The sequence below is a fragment of the Nomascus leucogenys genome, chromosome 25, assembly GCF_006542625.1.
Source record: "Nomascus leucogenys isolate Asia chromosome 25, Asia_NLE_v1, whole genome shotgun sequence".
Taxonomy (NCBI): Eukaryota; Metazoa; Chordata; class Mammalia; order Primates; family Hylobatidae; genus Nomascus; species Nomascus leucogenys.
In genome coordinates, this window is record NC_044405.1 from 1,953,212 (window position 1) to 1,979,339 (window position 26,128).

Genomic DNA, 26,128 nt, shown 5'->3' on the forward strand with positions numbered 1-26,128 from the left:
ATTGCATTTTGGGTATTAAGATTGTGGCAGTGGTGGTGATCTGGGTTGTGCAAGTTTGATCAAAAGCTTTATTCTGTTCATCTCATTGAAGAACACATTAGAGCACTCATCCATCACAGTGGCTAAAATTAAAAAGACTGATGGGAAGTGATGTCAGCAAGATCGCCGACTAGAGTTGCTTGGCTCTCATTCCCCTCACAAAAAAGGAACCAAAACAACAAATAAGTTTATTTTGTTTGGAGTGACAGAGGAAATGCACTGGAGAGTACCAGGAGAACAGCAAAGTCCCTGTAGAGCATAGAGTCAAGAATAGCTCTACAGGGAGGAGAGCAAAGTATCCTGCCTCTGCCATACTGTCTCCCCTGCCAGGATTGAATCAAAGCCAGGGGGTTCCTCTTCTTACAGGAAGGAGGTAAGCTGAGAATCATCAGTCCTCATCACCACCACAGATGCCAGCAGTCACTGCTACAAGAGAGTTCCCCAGTCCTCACAGGTGCCAAGTCCAGCATAAACAGTTGCTGAAAGTACATGTGGCTGCGTTCCCCCACAGCAGGAACCTCTTTGACACCCTGCACCCCTGCAACCCAAGCAGCTAAGGGATGACACAACTGTGAAACCAAGCCCACATCTGGAGTGCTTCCTGACCTGGAGGCCAGTAGCCACCCTGTATCCCAGAGGCATTGCCCTCATTCCAGAAAGTTCACACAAGTGCCTCTAGCACTAATACCTTGGCTACTTGGAGCCTAGGCTCAAAGGCACTACTGGGGCCCTGATACCTAAACCCACAAGGCTCCCTATTACCCAGGGAAGCAGGTGGGCCTGCATGGCAGGGCAGCCCCATGCAGCCACCAGGCTAGTGTACATCTGTCCCTGGCTCTAGCTGGCCTGGAGGTGGCCCCACCCCAAGGGAGAGAGTAGTGTACAGCCAGCGGGCCTGTGTGAACTTGCTCCCAGCTTGAACAGCTGGCCCAAAGGTTGTCTGCCTATACCACTGGAGGATTCTGCACAGCTTCTGGGCCACAGTTTCCTACCTTTAGTCCAGTAGCTGGTTTGGAGGCACTCTTTCCACAGCTTAACCCTACATCACCAGAGTCATGCACAGCCTCCAGACCTGCATGCATCCACCCCTGGCCTGATAGCCAGCCCAGCAGTAACCCTGCCATTCAGGAAGGATAATCGTACAACCTTTCTGGCCTGCTGCATAAGCATGTGCCTGACCAGCAACCAGCCTGGTGCCCCCAACTCCAGAAAAACCATGCCACCACAGTCATGGGCTCCTGCATACTAAGTCACTGAGATAATCACGGACACCGCAGGTGAGGATTCTAGCTGAATAATCTGTTTGGACACCACAGTACTGAGTCCACCCTGAACCAAAGCCACCACACCATTTCCAGTCAGCACCCTAAGACCCATCAACAGGAAAAAACCTCTTCCTATGAAAGCTGCTCATTAAAATTGGAAAAAGCAATTGTCCATTAGATGCACAAGTACCAACATAGAGACAGAAGAATCATGAAAAAGCAAAGAAACCTGTCACCCCCAAACCTGGCACCACAATGCATCTTTAGTAACAGAATCCAAAGAAAAGAATATTTATGAAATGCATGAAAAATAATTCAAAATAACGACATTAAAGAAACTTTTGAGTTGTAGGAGAATACAACGATTTAACGAAATTAATACATTCATTAGCCGAGTGAGAAATTAAACGAAGATAGATATTACGGAAAGGAACAAAACAGAAATCTTGGAGCTTGAGGAATTCGGTGAATGAAATTAAAAAAAAATGCAACTGAGAGCCACAGTAACAGACTAGAACATGCAGAATAATACATTTCTGAACTTGAAGACAGATCTTTTGAAATAACCCATTCAGAGGAAGAAAAAAAAAAAGAATAACCAAGAATGAAGAAAGCCCATAGGACTTAGCAGACACCATTAAGCAAACCTATATTCATATTATGGGAGTGCCAGAGAAAGAAGTAGTGAAGAGAGGCGTAGACCACCCATTTGGTTAAATAGATTGCCTGTGCCCTTCTGCACTTCTTGGAAGAAAGTCTTGGGAAGTTATGGACATCTGGGAATGAAAAGATCCCCAATAAAATTCAACCCCTCAAAATCTTCTCAAAGGTACACAATTCTAAAAGCTGTAAGACAAAAACATTACGTCACGTATATGGGAATTCCCATTAGACTGTCAGTACATTTCTCAGCAGAGACTGTACAAGACAGGAGAGAGTTGGATGACATATTCACAGTGCTGGGAAAAAATAAAAATAAAAATAAAAATAAAAACTATCAGCAGAGAATATAGCCGGCAGTGCTATCCTTAAGAAATGAAAAAGAAGGGCCAGGCGCGGCAGCTCACGCCTGTAATCTCAGCACTTTAGGAGGCTGAAGTGGGCGGATCATGAGGTCAGGAGATTGAGACCATCTTGGCTAACATGGTGAAACTCCGTCTGTACTAAAAAAAAAAAAAAAAAAAAATACAAAAAATTAGCCGAGCATGGTGGCAGGCACCTGTAGTCCCAGCTACTCGGGAGGCTGAGGCAGGAGAATGGCGTGAACCCAGGAGGCAGAGCTTGCAGTGAGCCGAGATTGTGCCACTGCACTCCAGCCTGGGCAACAGAGTGAGACTCCGTCTCAAAAAAAATAAAAAAAGAAAGAAAAAGAAATAGAGACGTTCCCAGACAAGCAAAGGCGATGGAATTCATCACCACTGGATTGGTCCTACAAAAAGCACTTAGAGGAAATAATAGGAAATGAAAGAATGATTAATATCATGAAAATGTGTGAAAATATAAAACTCATCAAAATAGGTAAATCCATAATCATATTCAGAATACCCCAGTGCTATAATGGTGCTGTGTAATTCCTTCAGTCCTCTAATATGAAGGTTTAAAGTTAAAAACGTCAGAAACATCAACAGCTACAATTAGTGGCTAAGGAACACATGAAAGATAAAGATGTGGCTGGGTGTGGTGGCTCACACCTGTAATCCCAGCACTTTCGGAGGCTGAGGCTGGTGGATCATCCGAGGTCAGGAGTTTGAGACCAGCCTGATCAACATGGAGAAACCCCATCTCCACTAAAAATACAAAATTAGCTGAGCATGGTGGTGCATGCCTGTAATCCAAGCTACTTGGGTGGCTGAGACAGGAGAATTGCTTGAACTTGGGAGGTGGAGCCATTGGACTCCAGCCTGGGCAACAAGAGCGAAACTCTGTTTCAAAAAAAAAAAAAAAAAGATAAAGATGTAAATTACAGCAATCAAAACACTAATCATGGTGAGTTAGGGGAGTGAGGGGAAAAAGTCTTGATTATTTTTGTGTGACCAAAGTTAAGTTGTTATTAGCTTAAAATAGTCTGTTGCAACTATAAGACTCTTTATGTTAGCTCCATGGTAACCACAAGAAAAATTATAGTAGATAGATAAACGAGAAAGGAAACAAAGCTTAGCATTACAGAAAACCACCAAACCACAGAAGTAAACAAGAGGAGAAGAATCAGACGAAGGATCTTCATAATATTGAGAAAACAAACTAGCATGAGTAAATTATTACTTATCAATAGTAACCTTGAATGTAAGTGGATTAAATTCCCCAATTAAAAAATATAGAGCAGCTGGATGGATTAAAAAAAAAGGACCCAACTATATGTTGCCTACAAGAGGCACACCTCATCGTTAAATATAAACATAGACTGAAAGTGAAGGGATGGACAAAGATATCCCATGCAAATTCAAACCAAAAGTGAGCAGAAGTAGCCATACTTGTACTAGATACAATAGACCTTAAGTCGAAAACTGTAAAAAGAGACAAAGTCATTATGTAATAATAAAAGGATCAATTCGCCAAGAAGCAAAACTGTAAATATGTAAGCACCGAACACCAGAACATCCAAATATATAAAGCAAATATTATTAGATTTAAAGGGGGAAATAGACTCCAATACAACAATAGTAGGGACTTCAGCATCCCGCTTTTAACAATAGACAAATGATCTAGAAACATGAAACTTAAACTACACCGTGGACATTTACAGAACATGAACAGCTGCATAATACACATTCTTTTCAACTGTGCATGGAATATTCTCCAGTAAAGATCATATGTTAGAGATTATATCAAGTATTTTACCAGATCACAACTATATAAAACTAGAAATCAACAACAAGAAAAACGTTAGAAACCAACAAATACATGGAAGTTAATATGCACCCTAATAACCAATGGGTTAGTGAAGAAATTAAAAGGGTAATTAGAAAGTTCACAGGGTCAAAGGAGCATGGAAACACATTTTACCCAAACCTATGGGACACAGTGAAACCTGTTCTAGAAGTTCATGGCAATAAATGCCTGCATCAGAAATGAAGAAAGATTTCTAATAAACAGATTACCTGTGCAACTTAAAGAAACTTGAAAAGCAAGAACAAACTAAACCCAAAATTGGTAGGATGGAAATAATAAAGCTTAGAGCAGAAGTAAACAAATGGAGACTAAAAAAGCAATTCAGAAGATCAGTGAAATTTTTTTGAGAAGATAAACAGAATCAACAAACCTTTAGCTAGACTAAGAAAAAAGAGAAAAAAAAGACTCGAATAAATAAAACCAGACATGAAAAATGAAACATTACAAATGTATCACAGAATTGGAGGATCACAAGAGACTGTTATGAACAACTGTATACCAACAAATTCTAGAAAATAGGAAAAATGGATAAATTCTTGAACACACACAACCTACCAAGATTAAATTGAGAAGAAATGGAAAAAATCAGCAGACCACAATGAGTGAGAGAATTGAATAACTGCTAAAGCCTGACATAAAAATCCCTAGTTTCTGATGGCTACATTGCTGAAGTCTGTCAAGCATTTAAAGAACAACTAGTATTAATTATCAAACTATTCCGGAAAATTAAAGAGGAGGGAATACCTCCAAACTCATTTGATGAGGCCAGCATTACCCTGATTCAAAAACTAGACAAGGACACAACAAAAAGAAAACAGGCCAGTGTCCCTGATCAACCTAGATGCAGAAATTCTCAACAAGATTCTAGCAAGTCCGATTCAACAGCATATTAAAAACATCATCCACTATGATTGAGATTCATCCCAGAGATGCAGGGATGGTTCAACATACACAAATCAATAAATGTGATACATCACAGTAACAAAGAGAACGAAAACCATATAATTTCAGTAGATACAGAAAAAAGCACGTTACAAAGTTTAACATCCCTTCACGATAAAAACTCTCAAAATAGATACAGAAAGTATGTACCTCAACACAATAAAGACCATAGTTGAGAAACCCACAGCTAGTAGTATACTGAATGGGGAAAAAAATGAAAGCTTTTCCACTAAGATCAAGAACCTAACAAAGATGCCCACTTCCACCAATCCTATTCAACATAGTACTGGAAGTCTTAGAGCAGTTAGGCAGGAGAAAGAAATAAAAGACATTGAAATTGGAAAGGAGAAAGTAAAATTGTCTCTGTTTCCAGATGATATGATCTTAAATATAGAAAGCCATAAAGAGTTCACCAAAAAACTGCTACAACTCATAAGTGAATTCAGTAAAAGTGTAGGACACAAAATTAACATACAAAAATCAGCACTTCTATATGCTAATGGTGAGTTATTTGAAAAATTAAGAAAACAATTTCATTTACAATAGCTACAAAAAATCAAGATACCTAAGAATAAACTTAACCAAAGAGATAAAAGATCTCTACACTGAAAACTATAAAACATTGAGGAAAGAAATAGAAGACACAAACAAATGGAAATACATCATATGTTCATGGATTAGAAGAATTAATATTGTTAAAATGGCCATACTACCTGAAGTCATCTCCAGACTTACTGCAGTCCATATAAAAATTCCAGTGACCCCATCAGAGAAATGCAAATCAAAACCACAACGAGATACCATCTCACACCAGTTAGAATGGCCATCATTAAAAAGTCAGGAAACAACAGGTGCTGGAGAGGATGTTGAGAAATAGGAACACTTTTACACTGTTGATGGGACTGTAAACTAGTTCAACCATTGTGGAAGTCAGTGTGGCGATTCCTCAGGAATCTAGAACTAGAAATACCATTTGACCCAGCCATCCCATTACTGGGTATATACCCAAAGGACTATAAATCATGCTGCTATAAAGACACATGCACACGTATGTTTATTGTGGCACTATTCACAATAGCAAAGACTTGGAATTAACCCAAATGTCCAACAACGATAGACTGGATTAAGAAAATGTGGCACATATACACCATGGAATACTATGCAGCCATAGAAAATGATGAGTTCATGTCCTTTGTAGGGACATGGATGAAACTGGAAATCATCATTCTCAGCAAACTATCGCAAGGACAAAAAACCAAACACCGCATGTTCTCACTCATAGGTGGGAATTGAACAATGAGAACACATGGACACAGAAAGGGGAACATCACACTCCGGGGACTGTTGTGGGGTGGGGGGAGGGGGGAGGGATAGCATTAAGAGATCTACCTAATGCTAAATGACGAGTTAATGGGTGCAGCACACCAACATGGCACATCGATACCTATGTAACAAACCTGCACATTGTGCACATGTACCCTAAAACTTAAAGTACAATAAAAAAAAAAAAAAGAATTCCAGTGACCCTTCAGAGAATTAGAAAAGACAATCCCAAAAATTCATATGGAATCACAAAAAAGCCCAAATAGCCAAAGCAAGCCTGAGCAAAAGGAACAAAAGGTAGAGGCATCATTACCTGACTTCCAAATGTACTGCTAGAATATAGTAACCAAAACAATGATATTGGTGTAAAAAACAGACACATAGACCAGTGGAACAGAATAGCCCAGAAATGGACACACCTACAGCCAACTGATTTTTGACAAAAGTTGTTACCTGGAGTAAATCTAAGAAATATACAAGAACTTCCAGGAAGAAAATGATTAAACATCATTAAGACACATTAAGGAATACATAAATATTTTGAAACATATGCTGTTTCATGATTTGGAAGACCATTGTCAAACTGGTCAGTTCTTCTTAGATTGATTTATGGGTTTAGTTTGATCCCAGTTAAAAATACCATTAGTTTTGTTTTGCTTTTTTAAGAAATCAAATGAGATGTCTCATTCCCCACCGCCCCCCTTTTTTTTTCTTTGTGGTTGATCTATACAGCTTAAAGTATATGCATGTTTCTCAGCTCCAAAAAGGGGCTTAGGTGAGCTATAAAGTGGGATATTTTCAGTATTACTGCTATAGGCAATTTAACAACACAAAAACGATAAAATAATAACACCCCCTCACCCTCCCCCAAATAAAACCACCATGTAATAAAATTTAATGGAAACATGAAGATCTACCATATGTAAATGCTTTAAACATTTAGCGTAGTGTGTGAAAGGAAAAGACGCAGCAAAACATTTTGTCTTCTTTTTATATTGCTTATTACCAAGGTCATGACCAGTTTTGAGAAGATAAAGCAAGGTGATAGGTCAGGCTGGTTTTTGGTTTGTGGCTTGTGAGTTTACCCTTCAAACATTTTGTTATAGGCTATCTCTGAAATTTGCCTGTCTTTTTTTTTCTCCTCTACCAGCTGGTAATACCTGGATTTTAGCCACTGCATGTCTTATACTTAAGAGCTTGGGTAGTATCATTGGAAAGGCCAGGGGAGGAAGCCTTATGCAGGATTTTGCTTTATAAAAAGTTGGATTTATGGTGCCAGTACTAGATTATAGAAGGGGATTAGGCAGAGCAATAGAGCATTATTTGAGCTAGAGGTTGGCTTTTGCAATCAGTCGGTCAATCAATAACCAAGAAGTAGCAGCATTTAATATCTTAATCATCCGTTTACTTTAAAAACGTGTTTATCACTCATTTTTAACGTTCGCTCTAGAGGTAAAGCAAATTCTTGTTTCCATTTTTCAGACACTGATTGGAGACACTGGTTAATATTTTTGGCACAGTGTTAAGTGTGTTTATTAAGTTCTTTAGGAACCGAGAGGAGATGGTAGGAGGAGACCTACTGAGGCATGCTGTAAAATTCTGGTGATAAAATATGTTTAAACTAAGAGGGTCAGGAAATCATGGCATTCCCCTTTCACCTACATTCTTTTTTTTGCACCACAATTCTACCATGTGGTATGGTTAAGATGTATTGTGATAAACCCATTTCTTTAAAACCCATACTTTTGTTAACAATGAATGACAATATCTACCATATGACTGAATTGAGCTACTTGGGAAATGGCTATTATTTTTAAATCTTAGGTGACTTTGAGGAGCAATCAGCAATTACATGTATCTCTTGAACTTTAATCAAAGTTGTTACACTTTGTGCCTCATTTGACCTCTAAAGAAAGTTATATAGGAGTGCTGGGAAGATGTTGCCTTGGTTCGTATCCCTAACTTTCTTGCCCTTCTAACTTCCTTTTTGGAATGGTGTGACAAATGGTTCAGGCGTTACTTGCTCCTAGAAAGTACATTTGAGGCCACACATTCTTGCAAGTCCTGTGTGGGGAGAGAGAAGGCAAAGGAACTAAAAAGCTTACATTATCTCAATATATCAATGTGGTGTTTACATTGAATATTTTGTATGTAAACATACAAATCAAGTGGTGTATATTTTTTGGTAGAGCAGAAGAGGGGCATAAAGGAATTGACTATACTTAAAAACATTTCAAAAGACCTTCCTGGGGTTTAGTAATGTTAGCCCAGATCTGGAATATGAAAAATGTACTTAGGGTGTATTGTGCAGAAATCAGACGTGCTCAAGTTTTCTGTAACTAATGTATGTATGAACCATTTTCTGCTTCTTATGATATGTGTGATCTGCTCTGTTGACATTATTAAGGATTTGTTTCTTGTTATAATTAGTAGTTAAATATAATGACATGTTCATATGCTGTAGATTCAGGATTACGTCTGGTTCTTTTAGACTTTTGAGCAGTTTCTATTTTGGAATATGCTGTAGAATCCTCTTTTTACATAATTATTGTCTATCTGCACTGGTACTAGTCAATTGCTGGGTACCTCTTCTATCTCTCATATAGGATCACTGGTACTAATTGTTTTATGGTATCGTTTCTGTCTACCTTTCCCAGAACTTATTCCATGTTTTAGTCTATTTATTTCTGACTACCAAGATATAAATAAGTTTGCTGTATCTCAATGTCTAAATATACATATATATTACAAAAGGAACAAAATTTCCAAATGAGAATACTGCCATTTATAAAAGTCAATAAAAAGTTAAATATCCCCTCTATATATGACAGTCTTTTGTATTACAGTTACTTTTTATATACTGTGCATTAACCTTTCTTTTTGAGCATAAACCAGTCTTGAACAAATTCAGTTTGTTCGAGTTATTATTATTCTGCTGAACTGCAAAATGTAACTGTTAGAAGGTCTTTAGGACCTCCTGGGTCTCCAATAGGAGAGTCAAGTTGACTATCTTTCTATCTCTCCCTTGTATTCTTGAAAACTTGCTTTCTGGTAACAGTAGAATGTTCTAGATATTCTTTGGTTTTCCTCTGCCCCACTTCATCTAACGAAATGTCTTTCAAGGAGTTCTATGTCTTTTCGTGAAACAAGCCTAGAGTCTGGGGTTGCCTGTGGGAGTTGGTTTTTGGGCAGAGAGTAGTGCTGGCCAGTTGGGTCACTCTTAAATGTGACAGAAGTAGAAACTGTTTACTTTTCACTACATGAGTTTACATTTTAACATATCATGTTGTTACAAGTTTTTCAAAAATGTGTTTTATTGATTCCCAAAGACTGACTTCTGTATTCACATGGGATATTTTAATGATATTTTAGATTTCATTATATCTAATGTCTTGTGGTAAATATTGCGGTTAAGGGTAAAATATTATTTTGACATTAATCTGATAGGATAAAATCTTTAGGGTAAAAATGGTGTGAAATGAATGAGGTTTTCTTGATAAACCAAAAAGTTGAAAAAACTAATCTTTACTCAGGTTCTGGTAATTAACACAAAGTGGTTAAGATACCTGACTGTTATTTATGCTGATTTAGAATAATAAGTAACAAGTTTCTTTTTTTTGTTTTTTTGGCTGGAGCCAAGTAGCATAGCAAGTAACACATTTCTTGAGCAGGCAAAATGCTTGGTTAGATCCTATGTGGGAACCAGGGTTTTCCAGTTATGATTATAGTTATGTTGTTGCATGCTCAGGAGCAAGAAACATCATTAAGCAAAGTAGCATTACTTTTGCCATGTTTAGATATACTTAAGATATTCATAGGTGAGTTTATTTTGGAAAGGTTAACTATCTTTTGTTATTCTAATATGTATTCTAATATTTATCTCATTAAATTTTCCCAAAGGCAAACTTTTGGGCAAGGCAGTGAACATACAGGTTTTCTTTTCCTTTACTTGGCTCTCATAGAGGCATAGATCTCAAGAATTGAAAGGAATCATAAAGTTTAACTCACTTAACTTTTTTTTGTAGAAGAAGAACTAAGTGGTCGGTGGTAAAAGTGCAACTTGTTCAGTTTTTAATGTTTTCTTGATTCAGAGTAATTGTTATAAAAAGTAGTCATCATGTTATGTTGTAAATATGTACTTTAATCGTTATTTCTCAGAAAATTCATCTAGGTGGTATATTCCTGGTACTAAATATCTAATTTGTTGAAATGTGATTTATTGTACTTTCTATTATATAATACTACCATTTTATGTTTGAAATTTCATTTTTCTTAGGAAAGAAGACTACACTTCTCTATGTATTAGCATTGACACTGCTAAAACCTGTATTTGAGTAAAGTTAGTATTAAATATTATTTCTTCAAATACATTATTCAAATCTTATGTAATGAAAATGCTTTTAGAATGTGTGATATGCCTGGGATATATACCATTATATAATGCTGCATTTTTTTCTACCATTGCTTAAGAGTTCTTGAAGCCAGCATAGCAGAGAATAAAGCATGTTTGAAGAGGACACCTACGGAAGTTTGGAGGGATTCTCGAAACCCTTATGATAGAAAAAGACAGGACAAAGCTCCGGTTGGGCTAAAGAATGTTGGCAATACTTGTTGGTTTAGTGCTGTTATTCAGGTAAGGATCTTTCTTTATTCAGTTCTTATTTGATGTGTATGGTAGCAATGGAAAGTGAGTTGGTTGTGTTTAAGTTGTGTACTTTAAAGATAAGTACAGAGAAGTTTTTAATATACTCTTTTGTCTAATAAACTAGCTTGGGGATTGCAGTATCCTCCCCATCCCTCTTTGTTTTTCATTTCTAGTATGTATTTTTTAACAGTAGATCACTACTTATGCCTTTCACTTATTTGGAATCCATTTATCCTTTCTTTCTGCTTTTAGGAATTGTTGGGGTGGAAAGAGTTTTGTATATATTTCCCTGCAAATTTATGGAAGCATTGTAACCAAGTTTGAAACTAGAACTGGCTTTTTGTGGGTCAGATCAGATTTATTTGTATATACTAGACAGTGTTATTTATAGAATTATAGACACTTAATATTTTTAATAAGCAGAGGCATTTTGTTTGAGGTTGGTATAGATTTGCAAATAAATCTCAGTTTGCATATGAAATGATGTGATGAATAAATATTGGTAAATCAAGAATAACACATTGTCTTTTTTTACTAAGAAATCCCTTAATGATATGTTTCTTGATCTGCTTATTCTAAAATAAGAGACATATGTATGTGTAGATATCCCTCTTCTTTTCAATTTGGAACAGTTTTCTTTTACGTGTTTAACAACTGTTATCAAAATTCTGTATCATTCTCAGTTGACATTGATAATGTTATCCATCAGATTGCAGAACTTTAAAACAATTTATGAATAATATATCCTTAATTTTTATTACTCCTTAGGAAAGTTAACTAATATTTTGGGTTTATTTTTGTATGACAGTTGAATTATAGCTTATTATTTCATGTTCCTGATGAATGCTTTTTACTTCATTGGACATGCATGCTATTTTGTATATTTAAAATATATCTTCATTTTGTAACTTTCCAAACCTGTGTGTATGCCAGCTTAAACTTTCATATGATATTAAGGCAACTAACAGGTTATTTGGTTCATTTTCTACAAGTTAATTGTTTTTGCTAACTTGTAATTTTAACTTTTTTTATATACTTCAGTGCTAAAATTTTCACCGTGTTCTCCCTTTTTGCTTCTGGTGCATAATACCATATAATTTGATTTTCTTTGTTTTTCTGGATTTACCTCACTTTTTAATACGCTGTGGTGCATCCTAATAAGTAATATGCTATGTTATTGGTTTTCCCAGGACATGAAGATTCTAAGGAATACCTGGGTTAACAGAAATCTATAGTAGTATCTTTGCTTCTAGCCTTGATTATACATTGTTTACTTACATGCCAAAAATAATATCTAAAATGTTGATACCTTAGAGTTTCTTAGATCATCTTAATAGGCTATCTCACTTTACTTGTACTATTTATTAAGAAGGTTTGTGCATTTGATAATTTAGACATAATTTTAAAATATTAAGTATAATTTTAAGGCTCTGAACTGAGTGCTCATGAACATGTTTTGCTGCCTGTATTTGGTCAAGTAGATGCTATCTCAGCACTATTATGGCAAATACATGAGGGTCATTGATTAGAAGCTTTTCTTAGAAAAGTATAAGAAGAAAGAAAGTATTTGTAAATAATACTGTTAGAATAGTTGCTTTTTATTTCTCTATCCTATATGTGTAGGGAAGTTCTGTTTGAAATGATAAATGCTGATATAGGGGTAATGATCTTTTGTTTTAGTAGGGTAAACTTCTTACAGCAGCTCAGTTTAATCTTGATACAGTTACAATCTGTTTCTACCCTAAGTTTGCTAATCTTAGCTTTTCTTTTTAGCTTAGATTTTTTTTTTTTTTTGAGAAGGAGGGAATGGGCTAGAAAAAAATTATCTTTTAAAAAAATGCCTAGCTTATTTAAAAACTAGTAATTGTACTAGTTTTAAAATTTTCTCTAAGTTTAGTGGCTGCTTAACTCCTAACATAGGCAAGTATAAGAGGGCTTGACTTATTTGTTTTTTCTTTTGGTGAAATCTAAACATCTAGGAGAAGTAACCTATAAGCCTAAAAATTCAGGTTATAATGGCCTAATAAAATAATGACTTTTGAGGGAGTAGAAAACACTAAGCATCAGATTGTAGAAAATGGTGAGCGGGCAGAAAAATTTGGCTAGAGATCACCTGAAGTTTTATTTTTTATGGTAATTTTAAAGTCTATCAAACTATTTTAAGTAGCTTTTAACTTTTATCTTTAGTAGAGTCTTCTTAAAAATTTTCTACCATTATTGCTTAACTCTAAGCTATAAACTGAGATATAATACTTGACCATCATACTTTTTACTTATGAATGAAAAGTTGGGCCAAAAATCTCCCATAGTATTGGAGGTTTTGTTGTTTTCCACAGTGAGTTGGAACTTAACTCAAATTGTGATGTAAATGTACTATAAAGTTTTGATTACAAAATTTTCTCAGGGATGGAATTTACTTAGTAGGACTAATTTGAAACAACTTGGAATTCTTTTTCTTGTAAATATATTGACCAGTTATAGAAGTTTGCTAGTAATATCACCCTTTAACTTCAAAGTATATAGCTGGGGTAGGCTACAACAGGTATAGATAGCTTTGCATACTTATTATTTTAGATACTGAGACCAATATTTTGGTAGAAAGGTGGAACAGAATGTAAGAAGGGGAATATAAACAAAGAGAAGATTGTACAGATAATGGCTTAAATAATCTTTTGGTTGCTGGCAACAGTAGCCTGTCTTTAGGTTGGACATCAACCCCACAGCTAGTCAGGATTATTTTTGTCCTAGTCACTTGGTACTTTTACGTAGAAAGTACTGATTGCAGCTGTTCCCCACTAGGGTGTCAGTGAATGAGTTAGCTCTTTGGAGGTGTGTGTTCCCCTCTGTAGCTCCGGGACATGTTGTTGAAGTGGTATGGGTGCTCATGATGACCTTTAGCCCCTTAGCACCTTTCCATTTGGATGCCGAGAAGTAAGGTGCTCATACTTCTCAGTTTGCTTGTCCTAGTCGCTTTTACTCCTATTGTAGATCTGTTGGCACCTGTCACTTAGTCCTAAAGCCCTGCTGTGTATGATGGTAAAGTATGTGGTTACCTTACTCATAAATCGTATAACTGCAGGTTGACTAAAATACAGGCACCCTGAGGGCAGACAGCACATTTAGGTTACTCTATATTAGTATATGTAATACAGTGTCTGGCACATTGGAATAGCCCATCAAGTAATTATTGCATGAATGGATGAATGAACCAAAAGGGAGCATGTATGGAGTATCTAAAGTATTACATGAGGATATTTTAAAAAATGATGCATATTGTCAGAACATCTCAGGATATAATTTAAAATGCTTATTCATACTCCTTGCTCTTCTCTCTTTAATTTTCATCAAAGAAAAAAATCATATGGCACTAAAATGCTTAAACCTGTCTGCTTCCTAGTCCTGCCCCTTGAAAGGGGGCATATCTAATCCATTTCTTCTCTATCTTCATTTTTCTAAATGACATGCCTTCCCACTGAGATAGATGAGGAGTTCGCTCTTTCAGTTCACCTGCCTAGAATTGCCCTTTGTTTCATCTCTCAACATGGTTATAATACAAATTAAAAATAGTAGGTTGTCAGTATTTACATTTTTTTATAACTTTGTAAATATTACAGTGATTCACTAGGTCCTCCCATCTATAGTACTTTGTTATCCTGGAGTTGTCAATTGCTACCTTTTCCCCCTATTTTCTGTTTACTTTAATATTTTCTAAATGCTTCAACATCTTTGTTATGGTCTTAATAATATATTCTGTATGCCCACACATATTAGCTTCATTTTTTTGTCTGTACAAACAGTTTTTGGAGTTTCTGTTCCACAGACCATTTCTGTATTTCAAATTTGGGGTGAATTCTGATTCTTTGTGGTTTAAGCATGATCACTCGCTTTCTAAAAGTAAGTCTAGAGAAATGGGATTGGTTGATGTGGGTATCAGTTTACATGTTTTTACTTAATCTTGCTGTTTGTAGCTCTGAATCTTATCTCTTCTTTCTACCGTGACATACAATTTGACTGATTTTTCTGAACCTGAGTCATTTAAGATCTCCAAAGACTAAATTTCCTTTACCCCCACAGAGGGGAGGCAATTGTCTGAATGTGCTGGATCTGGAAAGCACATGGGGGTTTAATTATTCTGTACATAGACTTGTGGTTTCAATAATGCCATCTATTTTTCAATCCCTGCCTCACCATGAAACTTACGTGATACCATGCTAATTTTTTTTTAATCCTCCAAGGAGAATTTATCATGCTTCTCAGTATTCTCCACTGTAGGCAGTTTATGTTTCATTTCCTCTGCACTCTTGCCATCACTTCTTTCTTTTTCACAAATTATTTGAACTCATATCCCCCATTACGTTTTTGTTATTAGCAAGAATCTAACCAAACTTCATTTTCATAAGTGCTTTTCAAAATTCACATATTAGCTTTGGAGTGAATGAAAGGATGCTTATTTTCAGGTGCATTAATCAAAAACACTCTTTAGGCGGTAAAAGTTACCCTTTCTTACCTCTTTTGAAGGAATACATTGGACAGTCCTCATATGACTTTGGTGAAGGATATAGGGTATTTGGGACTTGAAAAACTTAATTTTTATGATTTGTCGTGATAATCGATGGTGATGAGTTTCACTGGGTAATGGCAGATGAAGTTGTTTTAGACCATCTGCCTCGTGATGTTTTGCTGGATTCCAAAACAGAAATAAAACCAACTTTTTGAGGGCATCACAGAGTCCTAAAGCAGTGAGGAATTTTGAGTAAAGGAGGATAGTCATAGAGTGAGCTTGTTATTTTTGATGGATTTTGTCCTTTAGGCATCTCCAGAACTGACTGCTGAGTGGCTGAAGAACTAAGAAAATTTTTGCGCAAAGTTTGAGCCCTAGTAAAACATCTTAGACTATGAGTTGGAATTCTAAATGGTTAGAATGTAGCATTAACTGAGAACTGAGTTAAGACAGGCTTCCTAGTTTCTGAATTATACAGCTTTAAGTTATCTCAGAATTTATTGGATTAAGGCGACCTGAGGCTGTGACTCTAGTCTCCCTGCCTGCCAGAGCAAATGTAAATTCTCTCTTAGAAGATAATATTATCTGGAACCTTTCCTCAATTTTTCATACACAATGTCTAGTACTCAGGTCAGTCATACCAGAAAATAAGATGTGTGTGAAAACTAACACAAAAAAATAGACAATAGAAAACAGCACAGGGAAACTGGAATATTTGTCTGCCATAATAATAATTAATATGTTTAAGGAATTAAAAGCAAGATTGCGAGTCTGAAGAAAACTAAAAACTATAAAGAACAAAGTGTAAATTTCAGAATGGAAAAATATAAATGAAACTAAGAAGTCAGTGGATAAATTTAGCAGCATTATTAGACACAACTGAAGAGATAATTAGCCAGCTGGTAAATTAATCTGGAGAATATTTTTCAGACTAAAGCTGTGACATAAAGATTGGAGCATCAAAGAGATACTTTGGATATGGTGAGTAGTACTAACAGTGTATTTGTAGTTCCAGAGGGAGAGTAAAAGGAAATAGGGCAAAAGCATATTTGAAGAGATGACTCACAATATTCCAAACTTGAGAAAGATCAAGCCATAGATTCAGGAAGCAATAGGAATCAAATAGTATAAACGTAAAGAATACTGCACCAAAGTACATCATAATAAAACAAATAACTGTAGACAAAGAGAAATCCTAAAAGTTGCAGGGTGGAAAAAGATACAAATATAAAGGAGCAAAAACAAGACTAATAGCTGACTTTGATACCTTTAAACATCAAGTCACACATAAGCAGAAATAATGTCTTTAAAGTGCTAGAAATAAATAACTGGCCATCTTGAATTTTATACCTAGCAGAAGTCTTTAAAAATGAAGAAAAACTAGCTGAAATAATTCTTCACCAGCACACCCACACCAAAGGAAGTTCTAAGTGTCCAGGAACAAGGAAAATTCTCTATCTACAGTGGGAGCTCAGAGAATAGAAGTGGGATTGAAATTCTTCTAACCTGCCAAGATTCTCTTTCCTCTTCAAATTCCTCAAAAGAATAGTTCATGGTTTGTCTCCCCTAATTACAGTAGTCCCCCTTATCTTTGGTTTCACTTTCTGCTGTTTCAGTTACCTGCTGTTAATTGGGGCTGAAAATATTACAGTACTGAGAGAGAGAAGGAGAGGGAGAGAGGGAGAATGCATTCATATAACTTTTATTACAGTATATTTTTTACAATTGATCTATTCTATTATTCGTTATTGTTGCTAATCTCATACTGTGCCCAATTTATAAATTTATCATAGGTATGCAAGGAAAAAAATCATAATATATATGGGGTTCAGTGATATCTGCAGTTTCCGGTATTCAGAGGAGGTTTTGGAATGTATGCTTTTTGGATAAGAGGGTGCTACTCTGTACCCCATTTTCCCATTATTTAATGCCTGTATTCTTCCTCTACCACTCCACTGCAAACATGACTTTCCAGTTGCCAAATCCAAAGGTTATTTCTCTGTCCTTAATTTATTGGAAGAATGTGGCAACCTTTCATGATATTGCTAATCTTGTCCTCCTTGAAATGTGCCAGCTATTTTTTGATGTACAGCAGACTCTTTTGTGGAACTTCGTATCTTTATTGAGAGTCCCCTGACACTGCTATTTTTTAAAGCTCCGCAATTTATTAGAATACACAAGTATGTTTGAAAGCCCTTGCTTTCTCCACTCCTTTTTCTTCTGTGATCTGTGATTTCCCTTAGTATTCCTTTCTCCTTCTCAAAACTCTTTTTTTTTTTTTTTCCTGTGACTTTTAAATGGTGCTTTCTCCCCAAGGTTCTGATCTTGGCCAACTGTTAATGTATTCATATCCCTTCTGGTTTATTACTTCTTCTCTTATTGTTTTAAAAAGCAGTCACAAGACTGTAATCCCCACAAGGGCAGAGACTACCTTCTTAGTGTCTGGCATATAATAGATGCTCCATAAATATTTGTTAAATGAATGAATAGATGATTTATGTGCTTATATTGTTGAATAAATCTTTCTAGATCACAAGATAAAATTTTTTTTTACAGTTTCTGTTACCAGCTGTATGGTTTTACCTTTCATATTTAGGTTGTTAATTGATCTATGTAATCTGGCTCTATTTCTTCATATGTAGTTTTCTCAACACCCAGCTGTTGATCAAAACCTTGCTTCCTCATTGATTTGTGGTGCCACCTTTATCTTCTGTCAAGTTGGCTGACTCACCTTTTCTAAGATTTGAAACATTATCACTTCCTGTATAGTAATTTTCAAACTTTATGAACTGTGACCCAAGAAAGGAATATACTGTATGTTATAAAACATTTTACACATACACAAGTTTGTAAAATATCTACAATGAAAATTTTGCAAGAAAATACTCTGATGTATTTACTGAGTATGATACATTGTGATATTTTCCATTGTATTTTATCTCATTTTAAAGAAATGTTCAGTATGATGATAGTAAGTGGTTGCAAACTACAGTTTAAAAAACATACTCCAGGAAGCCTTTCCATGGGCATCCTTCATATACTCCATTATATTCTTGTGTAATTATTATCACTGCATCTTGAAGTCATGACATTTCTATTATGTGTCTGTCTCCTTTCTAAATTGTGTACTTCCTTGAGCATTGAGATAATATGTAATTTCTTTGTGTCTCTGTCACCTGGGATCTGATGAGTAAATTTATTTGTACTCCATTTTTCTAGTGTTAATGATACATCTAGATAATTCATGGTAAGCATAGCATGTCTAAAAAGTTTTAGACTTGACATTTGCATACTCTTTATTTTGAGGAAACTGCTTAAGTGCATATAAAAAGAGCTATTAATAATGAGTAGTATATTTAAAAAGTTGTCCAAATATAATCTTGTGCACTATCAGGTATCAAGAATGGTATGTCAAAAATAAGAAACTTGACTTTTTCTCAGAAATATGTCCTCCTTGTGCCAGTTGCAATGATTCTGAGTATAAGTAGTACACAGTTGTAAAAAATAAACCTCTTAGACTAGTCATTTTTACATTCTGCTAATGGAATTTTCCCTCAGGTTATGTTAAATTGTTGTTCTTTTTCAGTCATTATTTAATCTTTTGGAATTTAGAAGATTAGTTCTGAATTACAAGCCTCCATCAAATGCTCAAGATTTACCCCGAAACCAAAAGGTAAAATTCAAAAGATTTTTTAAAGCAGCATATATACTCTATATGTTCTTTTATATGTGATTGATTTTTGGGCATTTACTTGGCTCATCAATCTGAAACTGTCAATTTGAATGTCAATTCATTAACCTTAGTTACCGTAGCAAGTTCCTATCCTTTGTTAATATATTACAAATACGACTTTTTTTTCTTTACCTGTCACAGTAATATGCCAATTTTTGGTGTCGCTTTAGTAATTTTTTGGGGGGGACTGTCAAATTTCAGTAAACTTAATAGCCTGTAGTTTACAATTTAAGGTCTTTACTCAGTTGTCTCCTAAAAAATTTTGTGGAAGTCGAAATTTCTTTTCAATTGATTGTCTTGTGGAGCCCTTTAAAAAATGAGTTTTGCATTCCTGTCTTTGCAGTACAAATCTATATCTTTCATTTTGGAAGTGACTGTCACAGATGGATAATATAAAGGGACAACACACACACCAGGGCCAGATTGCCTGAGTTCTAGCTAGGGACCTAGATCTGGTTGCTTGATTTCTCTCTATTCCATTTACTATCTGTAAATCATAAATAATAATAGTAATTATTTCATAGAGTTGCTGTGAGCATTAAATGAGGTAAAACATGTAAGGGGCTTAAAAGTGCTTAGTACAGAGTAGGTACTAGGTGTCAGCTATCGTCAGTTAAACAATAAGAAAAAGTTTTAAAAAAATAAGACTTATTTTAAAAAGAACCAATTTGCACACACAATTTATACCTAATGGAAAAAATTACTTATGGAGATGACATAGTTGCATGTAGGGCTTTAGTGGTTGATCTTGTTGTAAACAGTCTGTAGTCCTAAAGTGGACTTGTTGCCAAGACATGGAAGTTAGTTTTAGGTTTCAGTAAACTGCTGAACTTCTTTGACCTATTTTAGTAGGAGTGATGAATTATTAAATTATGTTTTCGTTTTAGCATTTAATTTTTAAAACCACTTTTTCTGACTTTTTCTGTAAACAGCTAAAACATTTATAATGCATGCTAGTGGGAAGATAACTTGACTTATAACCAGCTTTTCAGGTTATAATCTCTGGGCTGTAGAGTGTCAGGCTGATAAACAACCCATTTTCAAAAGGGAGTCAGGATCGCCTGACAAACTCTTATGTCTCCAGAAAAATTAAGGAAAACCCTTTCAGTCATAGTTTTTACATGAAACTTTTTGAACTATTGCCTCCGTCATTGCAATTTGTTAATATCACAGTTCTTCTCTCTTCTCATATCTCAAAGTATATGTATAATTTGTGTCAAATTGTTTAGAATTATCATTTCTAGTTATGTATACATGTATGTATATGTATCTTGACCATTTATGGTCCTGGATCTTAATGTCTTACAGAGCTTTAATTTCTTTTGTTCTTCACAGAGTTGAATGAGGCCATGTTAGTCTGTATTATTTAAAAAACAGTTGCTATATATATGCTTATATATCAGAACGAGTTGTGAATACTAGAGAAATGTGTAATTCCAATCTTCAGCACCTTTCTAGAGAAGTTTGTTTCTTGCAATGGGTTAGCCTCTCCAGGTGTCCCTTTAGCTTAAGGAAATAAAAGAATTTCTCACTTCCATTCTGAGACAATTACTTAGAATACTGTGCAATTTTATATGATTATTCCACAAATGTGACTCTAATTTAGTATAGTGACAGCAGTACACACTATACCTTGACATCTTTGAAGCAAATGTGGGATTTATAGGTAGTTATCAGCCACTGAATGGTCCTATATTCACTTGAGATGGTGACAGCAGGTTTTTAAAAAAGGTGTCAGTGTAACTTGTCACTTATTTAATAATGAATTTACCTCCAACTCGTGACATATCTATAGCTACATTCAATTTGAACACTTTGTGTTAAGTTGCAGAATACATTTGGGATTACTTTGATCACATCACAAAGATGCCATTTGTATGCACTTTTAAACTGGATATTTTTTGCTAGCAAAATTTGCCACAAATGTTACATACATATTGAGTGAGATTTGAAAGAAATATAGTATTTGAAATTAGTTTGTATTTTAAGTAGACTTGGCAATTGCTTGTAGAAATTGAAACTAATTTTAGACAGTCATGTTTATTTGAACTGTTTGTAATTTCAGTGTCTAGGAGAACTGTGAGGTCCCTGGAAATATAATAATAGATCCTTGATGTAATCGTCCCCTGTCCCCTCACACAGATATACATTTGGCTTAAAATGTTTCAGACTGATGGCAAAACATATTAAATGTTGAGAAAACAAAGATGCACATGTATAATATTTAGTGGAAATCATCATATAAATAGCTAAAGCCTTATTAATTGGAAGGTTTTATTATTTAAAGTCTTGATTTAGGACAAATATTTCAAAATAAAGAAATTTCTCACTTTCCACTACTTAAAGTGAACGTCATCAGAAGGAAATTGGTTTAGTTGAGTACCATACTGTATTCCTGGAGCAAATACCTGAAGGAATTTTGAATTTTACAAATAAGAGAGGCATTCTGAGATTTCTGCCATTAGTCATGAAGAAGTAACAGGAGCTGGATTTATAAGTCTCAGTACATTTTAAAGGATTCGAAGCATACAAGATACCTTTTCTGATGAAAATAGTAGAAATCAAGGTAGAAATCAACAACAGAAAGATACAGAGAAAATCCCCAGATAGTTGGAAATTAAGTAATTCACCTCTAAATATCCCAAGGGACAAAAAACAGATCAAATGAGTAATTTCAGAATATTGTGAGCTGAATGAAAATTAAAACATGACATATCAAAATTTGAGGGATGAAGCTAAAACCGTGATTAGTGGAAGATACCTTATAAGCGACATCTTACCAGGCATCTTATTAGAAAAGAAGAATGGTTTTCAATTAATGATAGCAGCTTGCATATCAAGACATTAGAGAATAAAGAGCACGTTAATCTCAAAGCAGAAGTAAGGCAATAAGGTAATAGCAGAAATCGGTGAACCAAATATCAGAAAAACAATACAGAAAATTATGGAACCAAAAACTGCTTCTTGAGAAGATTGGTGAAATTGATGAAATTCTAGGTGGACTAAGCAAGAAAGAAGAGGGAAGACATATATTACAAATATAAGGAGTGCAAAAGGGAAACATCACTACATATTCTATAGACACTAAAAGGAGAATAGTGGAATATTATAAACAGCAGACAAGTATCTTGAAAGTCACAGGCTATCAAAGCTCACTAATGAAGAAATAGATAACGTGTGGGAGCCCTACATTATATTAAAGGAACTGGAACCCGTCCACCAAAAAATTCAGCAGCTAAATAGTTTTACTTGTAAATTATATTAAGCATTTGAAGAACAAATGATAATAATTCCCTATAAATTTGTACAGGTACTTAAGAAGTAAAACTTCCCAACTCATTTTGTGAGCTAAGCATTACCCTGAAATGAAAAGTAGGAAAATACATTTCAAGAAAAGAAAACACACACCAATATTTCTGATGAATTTGGAAGCAAAGAATTGTAGCAAATTTTTGAAAAATTAAATCCTGCAATTATATATAAAGGATAATACTTCATAGAGAAGTGGGGCTTATCCAGGAATACAAAATTGGTTTAGCTTTCAAAAATAAATCAGTGTAATTCACCATATCAACAGACTAAAGAAGAAAAACCATATTATCATCTCTGCAGATGAAGAAAAATGATTTGACCAAAGCTAAAATCTCATTTATGGTAAAATCTTCTGGAAACTAGGAAGCAATTTACTTTTCAAATATGCTTCTCAGCAGAATTCCCCTGATTTCCGAAAATTATTACTTCCAACTTTGTTACTGGGAATGTCTCAAAAAACTGCATTGACTTAGGTGCGGTGATAAAGAAATTGATCTCAGGAAATTAAGGGTACTTTTGGAAGTAATTTTATGGATTAAAGCTTATAGTTTTTATACTTTTAAAACCTATTTCTGTAGGTCATATTTGGAACCTGTTTTATTCCCTCTTACCTATTTCTTAGGACTCTTTTTTGGAATATATTCTAGAAGCAATTCTTCCTATGTGGATTATATTATACTGGGCAGCAACTATGTAAAGATACACCCCATCCCAGACTCCTAGAATTTTGCAGTGTTGAGAATGCCAACTGTGTAAATTTGGAAGAAAATTTTCATGTTTAATATCTAAATTTTATCGGTTAAAATTGTTAGAAGAACTAAATATTATAAGAATGGCTTGCCTGGTTTGTTGTCATGAAACATTTCACTAAGTTATGTGAATTACGTTATTTTTTAAAGTTTCCTTGTTTTAAAATAAATTGTTAGTGATTGGTAATGTGGGTTGTTTTAATTTTTTTTCTGGAGATTTTGCTTTAATGAGTCAGTAAGAATTGAATGCTTTGTGTAGTAAAAAGTTGGGGAAAAGATATAGAAATTCTTGTCTTTGAGAATCTTATAGTCTTATTGAGAACCAAAAGTAAGATTTCAGAGGAATATTAGGAGGGTGATATATTAGTCTCCTATTAGGATCTGGTCTTAAATTAATAAAATTAAATAAATTTAAATATTGTGATTGAATTATATTAATGTTTGATAAAATAGATATAAAATAAATGAGTATAAAATAATTTTATAAGTAATTTTTATTAAATATAAAAAATATTAAATTTCTAATAATAATTGGATAAAGTTCTAATATTAGTCTAATAATTAAGATTGTCACACCACAATGACAGTCGGTGATTCATTGCTCAGTGAAAGGCATTCATTTCAGTAGATGTGGAATTTGAAGGTATCGTTGACTTGGAAGAGTCTGGAAAGGCTTCATGGAGGAGTAGAGATTTTTGCTTAAATGGGTTTATTGAGATCAAGCACTTAGAACAGTGCCTGGCATGTAGTGAACACTCATTGAATGTTGGCTGTTATTATTGCTCTCAGCAGCAGCAGCTGGGCCTTGCTGAATGGGAAGTATTATGATAAGCAGTCTTGAATGAGGAAGATATTCTTGGCTGAGTAATGACATGATTTGCTGTGAATATGTGGCATTCATGCTGAAATTGTGAGCCTATCCTAGGTCTTCTGCCTTTTTGTGCTTGACTTCTTTGAGTCTCTTAGATGGCACCAACACTCTACTTTCTTCAGTTATGATAGAGTGCTAATTCATCCCTAATCTATATTGGCCAGTTTAATTTTTGGTTGCTGTTAAAATGAATATCTATTTACTAGTAAAAATTTTCTTAATCTTCAGTTAAGGTGTTTTTGTTTTTGTTTTTTTTCCTTCAATAGGAACATCGGAATTTGCCTTTTATGCGTGAGCTGAGGTATCTATTTGCACTTCTTGTTGGTACCAAAAGAAAGTATGTTGATCCATCAAGAGCAGTTGAAATTCTTAAGGATGCTTTCAAATCAAATGACTCACAGCAGGTAGTTTTGTTGCACTTACTTGTTTATTAACCATTTGTATTTAATCTGAACAATATTAAGCAGCTTTCCCAAGAATATGAGACTATTTAAGATGCATGATTCTGCTTTATTAAAAATAACCTGGAACCATTTAAAACATTTGGGAGACTTTTAAGAGAAAAGTGATCTTGAAGGTGTTAAAATAAAGTTTTAATTTATATTATGATTGAAATGAAAATGATGGATAAAATTAAGATTATTTACAAATACATAATTAAACATCTTCACAAATGTGTGATAATAGAGAATCATTATAGTACACATGCTTTTGATATTCCTGTGTTTGTTGGCAGGGAGTACTTTTCCTTAATTACCCAGAAATGGTTTTTGAAAGACATTATCTTTGTTATTGTTGCTTTTGTCTTTTATTCTTTATATAGTCTATTGTGGTAGATTTTTATCCATTACCTTAAAAGAATATTGGTAATTTTCTTATAAAAAATACAAAATATCTATAAACAAACTGATATTTTCATATATAATTGGAAAAATCAGAGAAATTAAAGAAGGAAAACAGAGGAAAAAATACAGTGGCAAAGAATAGTAAGTGTTCAAAAAGATAGCAGCAATGTGTAATGGCAGAAGTTTCAAAAAGCCACTAAGCTTGCAGTGTTGTTTTTTAAAGTACATACTTGGATGTGTCTCTGTTTTGTGATGTATGGAGAAGGCATTTGGAAGAGGAAGGTCTGAGATTCTCTCACCATCTTCCTTGTGCCTTTTTTTTCTGTTTTAAATTTACCTCGTATGGCAAATGTGAATGAACAAAAAGGGCACTCACATCAGAGTTTCTTTTATATGTCGTTGCATTTTTTTAAAAATTCTAACAATGCTCCAGTGCCTTTTAGGCTTAGTATCTACTCAGCTTTGTTTCTTACTCGCTCTGTCATGATAACACTAACACAAATCAAAAGAAAGAGAAATAATTTTACAGTTGATCCCAAACCATCATTTTAGGGCATTCAGCATTCCTTCTGGTTCTGAATGTGTTTTACTTTTTTTTTTTCTTCTTTAGTATGCATAGTATCTTTTCCAGGGATTCTGAATATACAATTAAATTTTTTAAAAGATTACTTCTGTTCTCTGACTTATCTTTCCTTCTGGATGGCTTTTTCCTTGTCTTTTTTTCTGGTTTCTTTTTTTTTTCTTTCTTTTCTAGAGATTCATGGTGATTTTGGGGTATCTTTTCACATTGAAAGATGAGGCAGCATAGACTTCGTCAGGAGCCATATATGTACATAGGTGGGCTTTTCAGTTTAAGTTAGAGTTGAAATAGATACAACTGGCTGTTAAGGCCACAATATAAATGCTTTTGCTTCAGATTGGCAGTGTAGACTAACTTTTGAATTTAATGATTCTTTTTCTTTAGAGGCCTTTAAAGTAGATGTACATCAATTAAGGTTGATAAGTTTGATTCTC

General features: G+C 34.7%; 1 protein-coding gene across 4 annotated transcripts in view; it reads left to right on the forward strand.

Moving 5' to 3' along the window:
- The window catches only part of USP25 (ubiquitin specific peptidase 25), a 160,017-nt gene that overhangs the window by 52,918 nt on the left and 80,971 nt on the right, over positions 1-26,128 (forward strand). For all 4 annotated transcript variants that reach the window (XM_030806028.1, XM_012501904.2, XM_030806029.1 and 1 more), the window contains 3 exons: positions 10,929-11,091; positions 19,191-19,277; positions 24,536-24,673. In XM_030806028.1, coding sequence (XP_030661888.1) covers positions 10,929-11,091; positions 19,191-19,277; positions 24,536-24,673 — 388 coding nt within the window. The remainder of the gene's footprint in view (positions 1-10,928; positions 11,092-19,190; positions 19,278-24,535; positions 24,674-26,128) is intronic.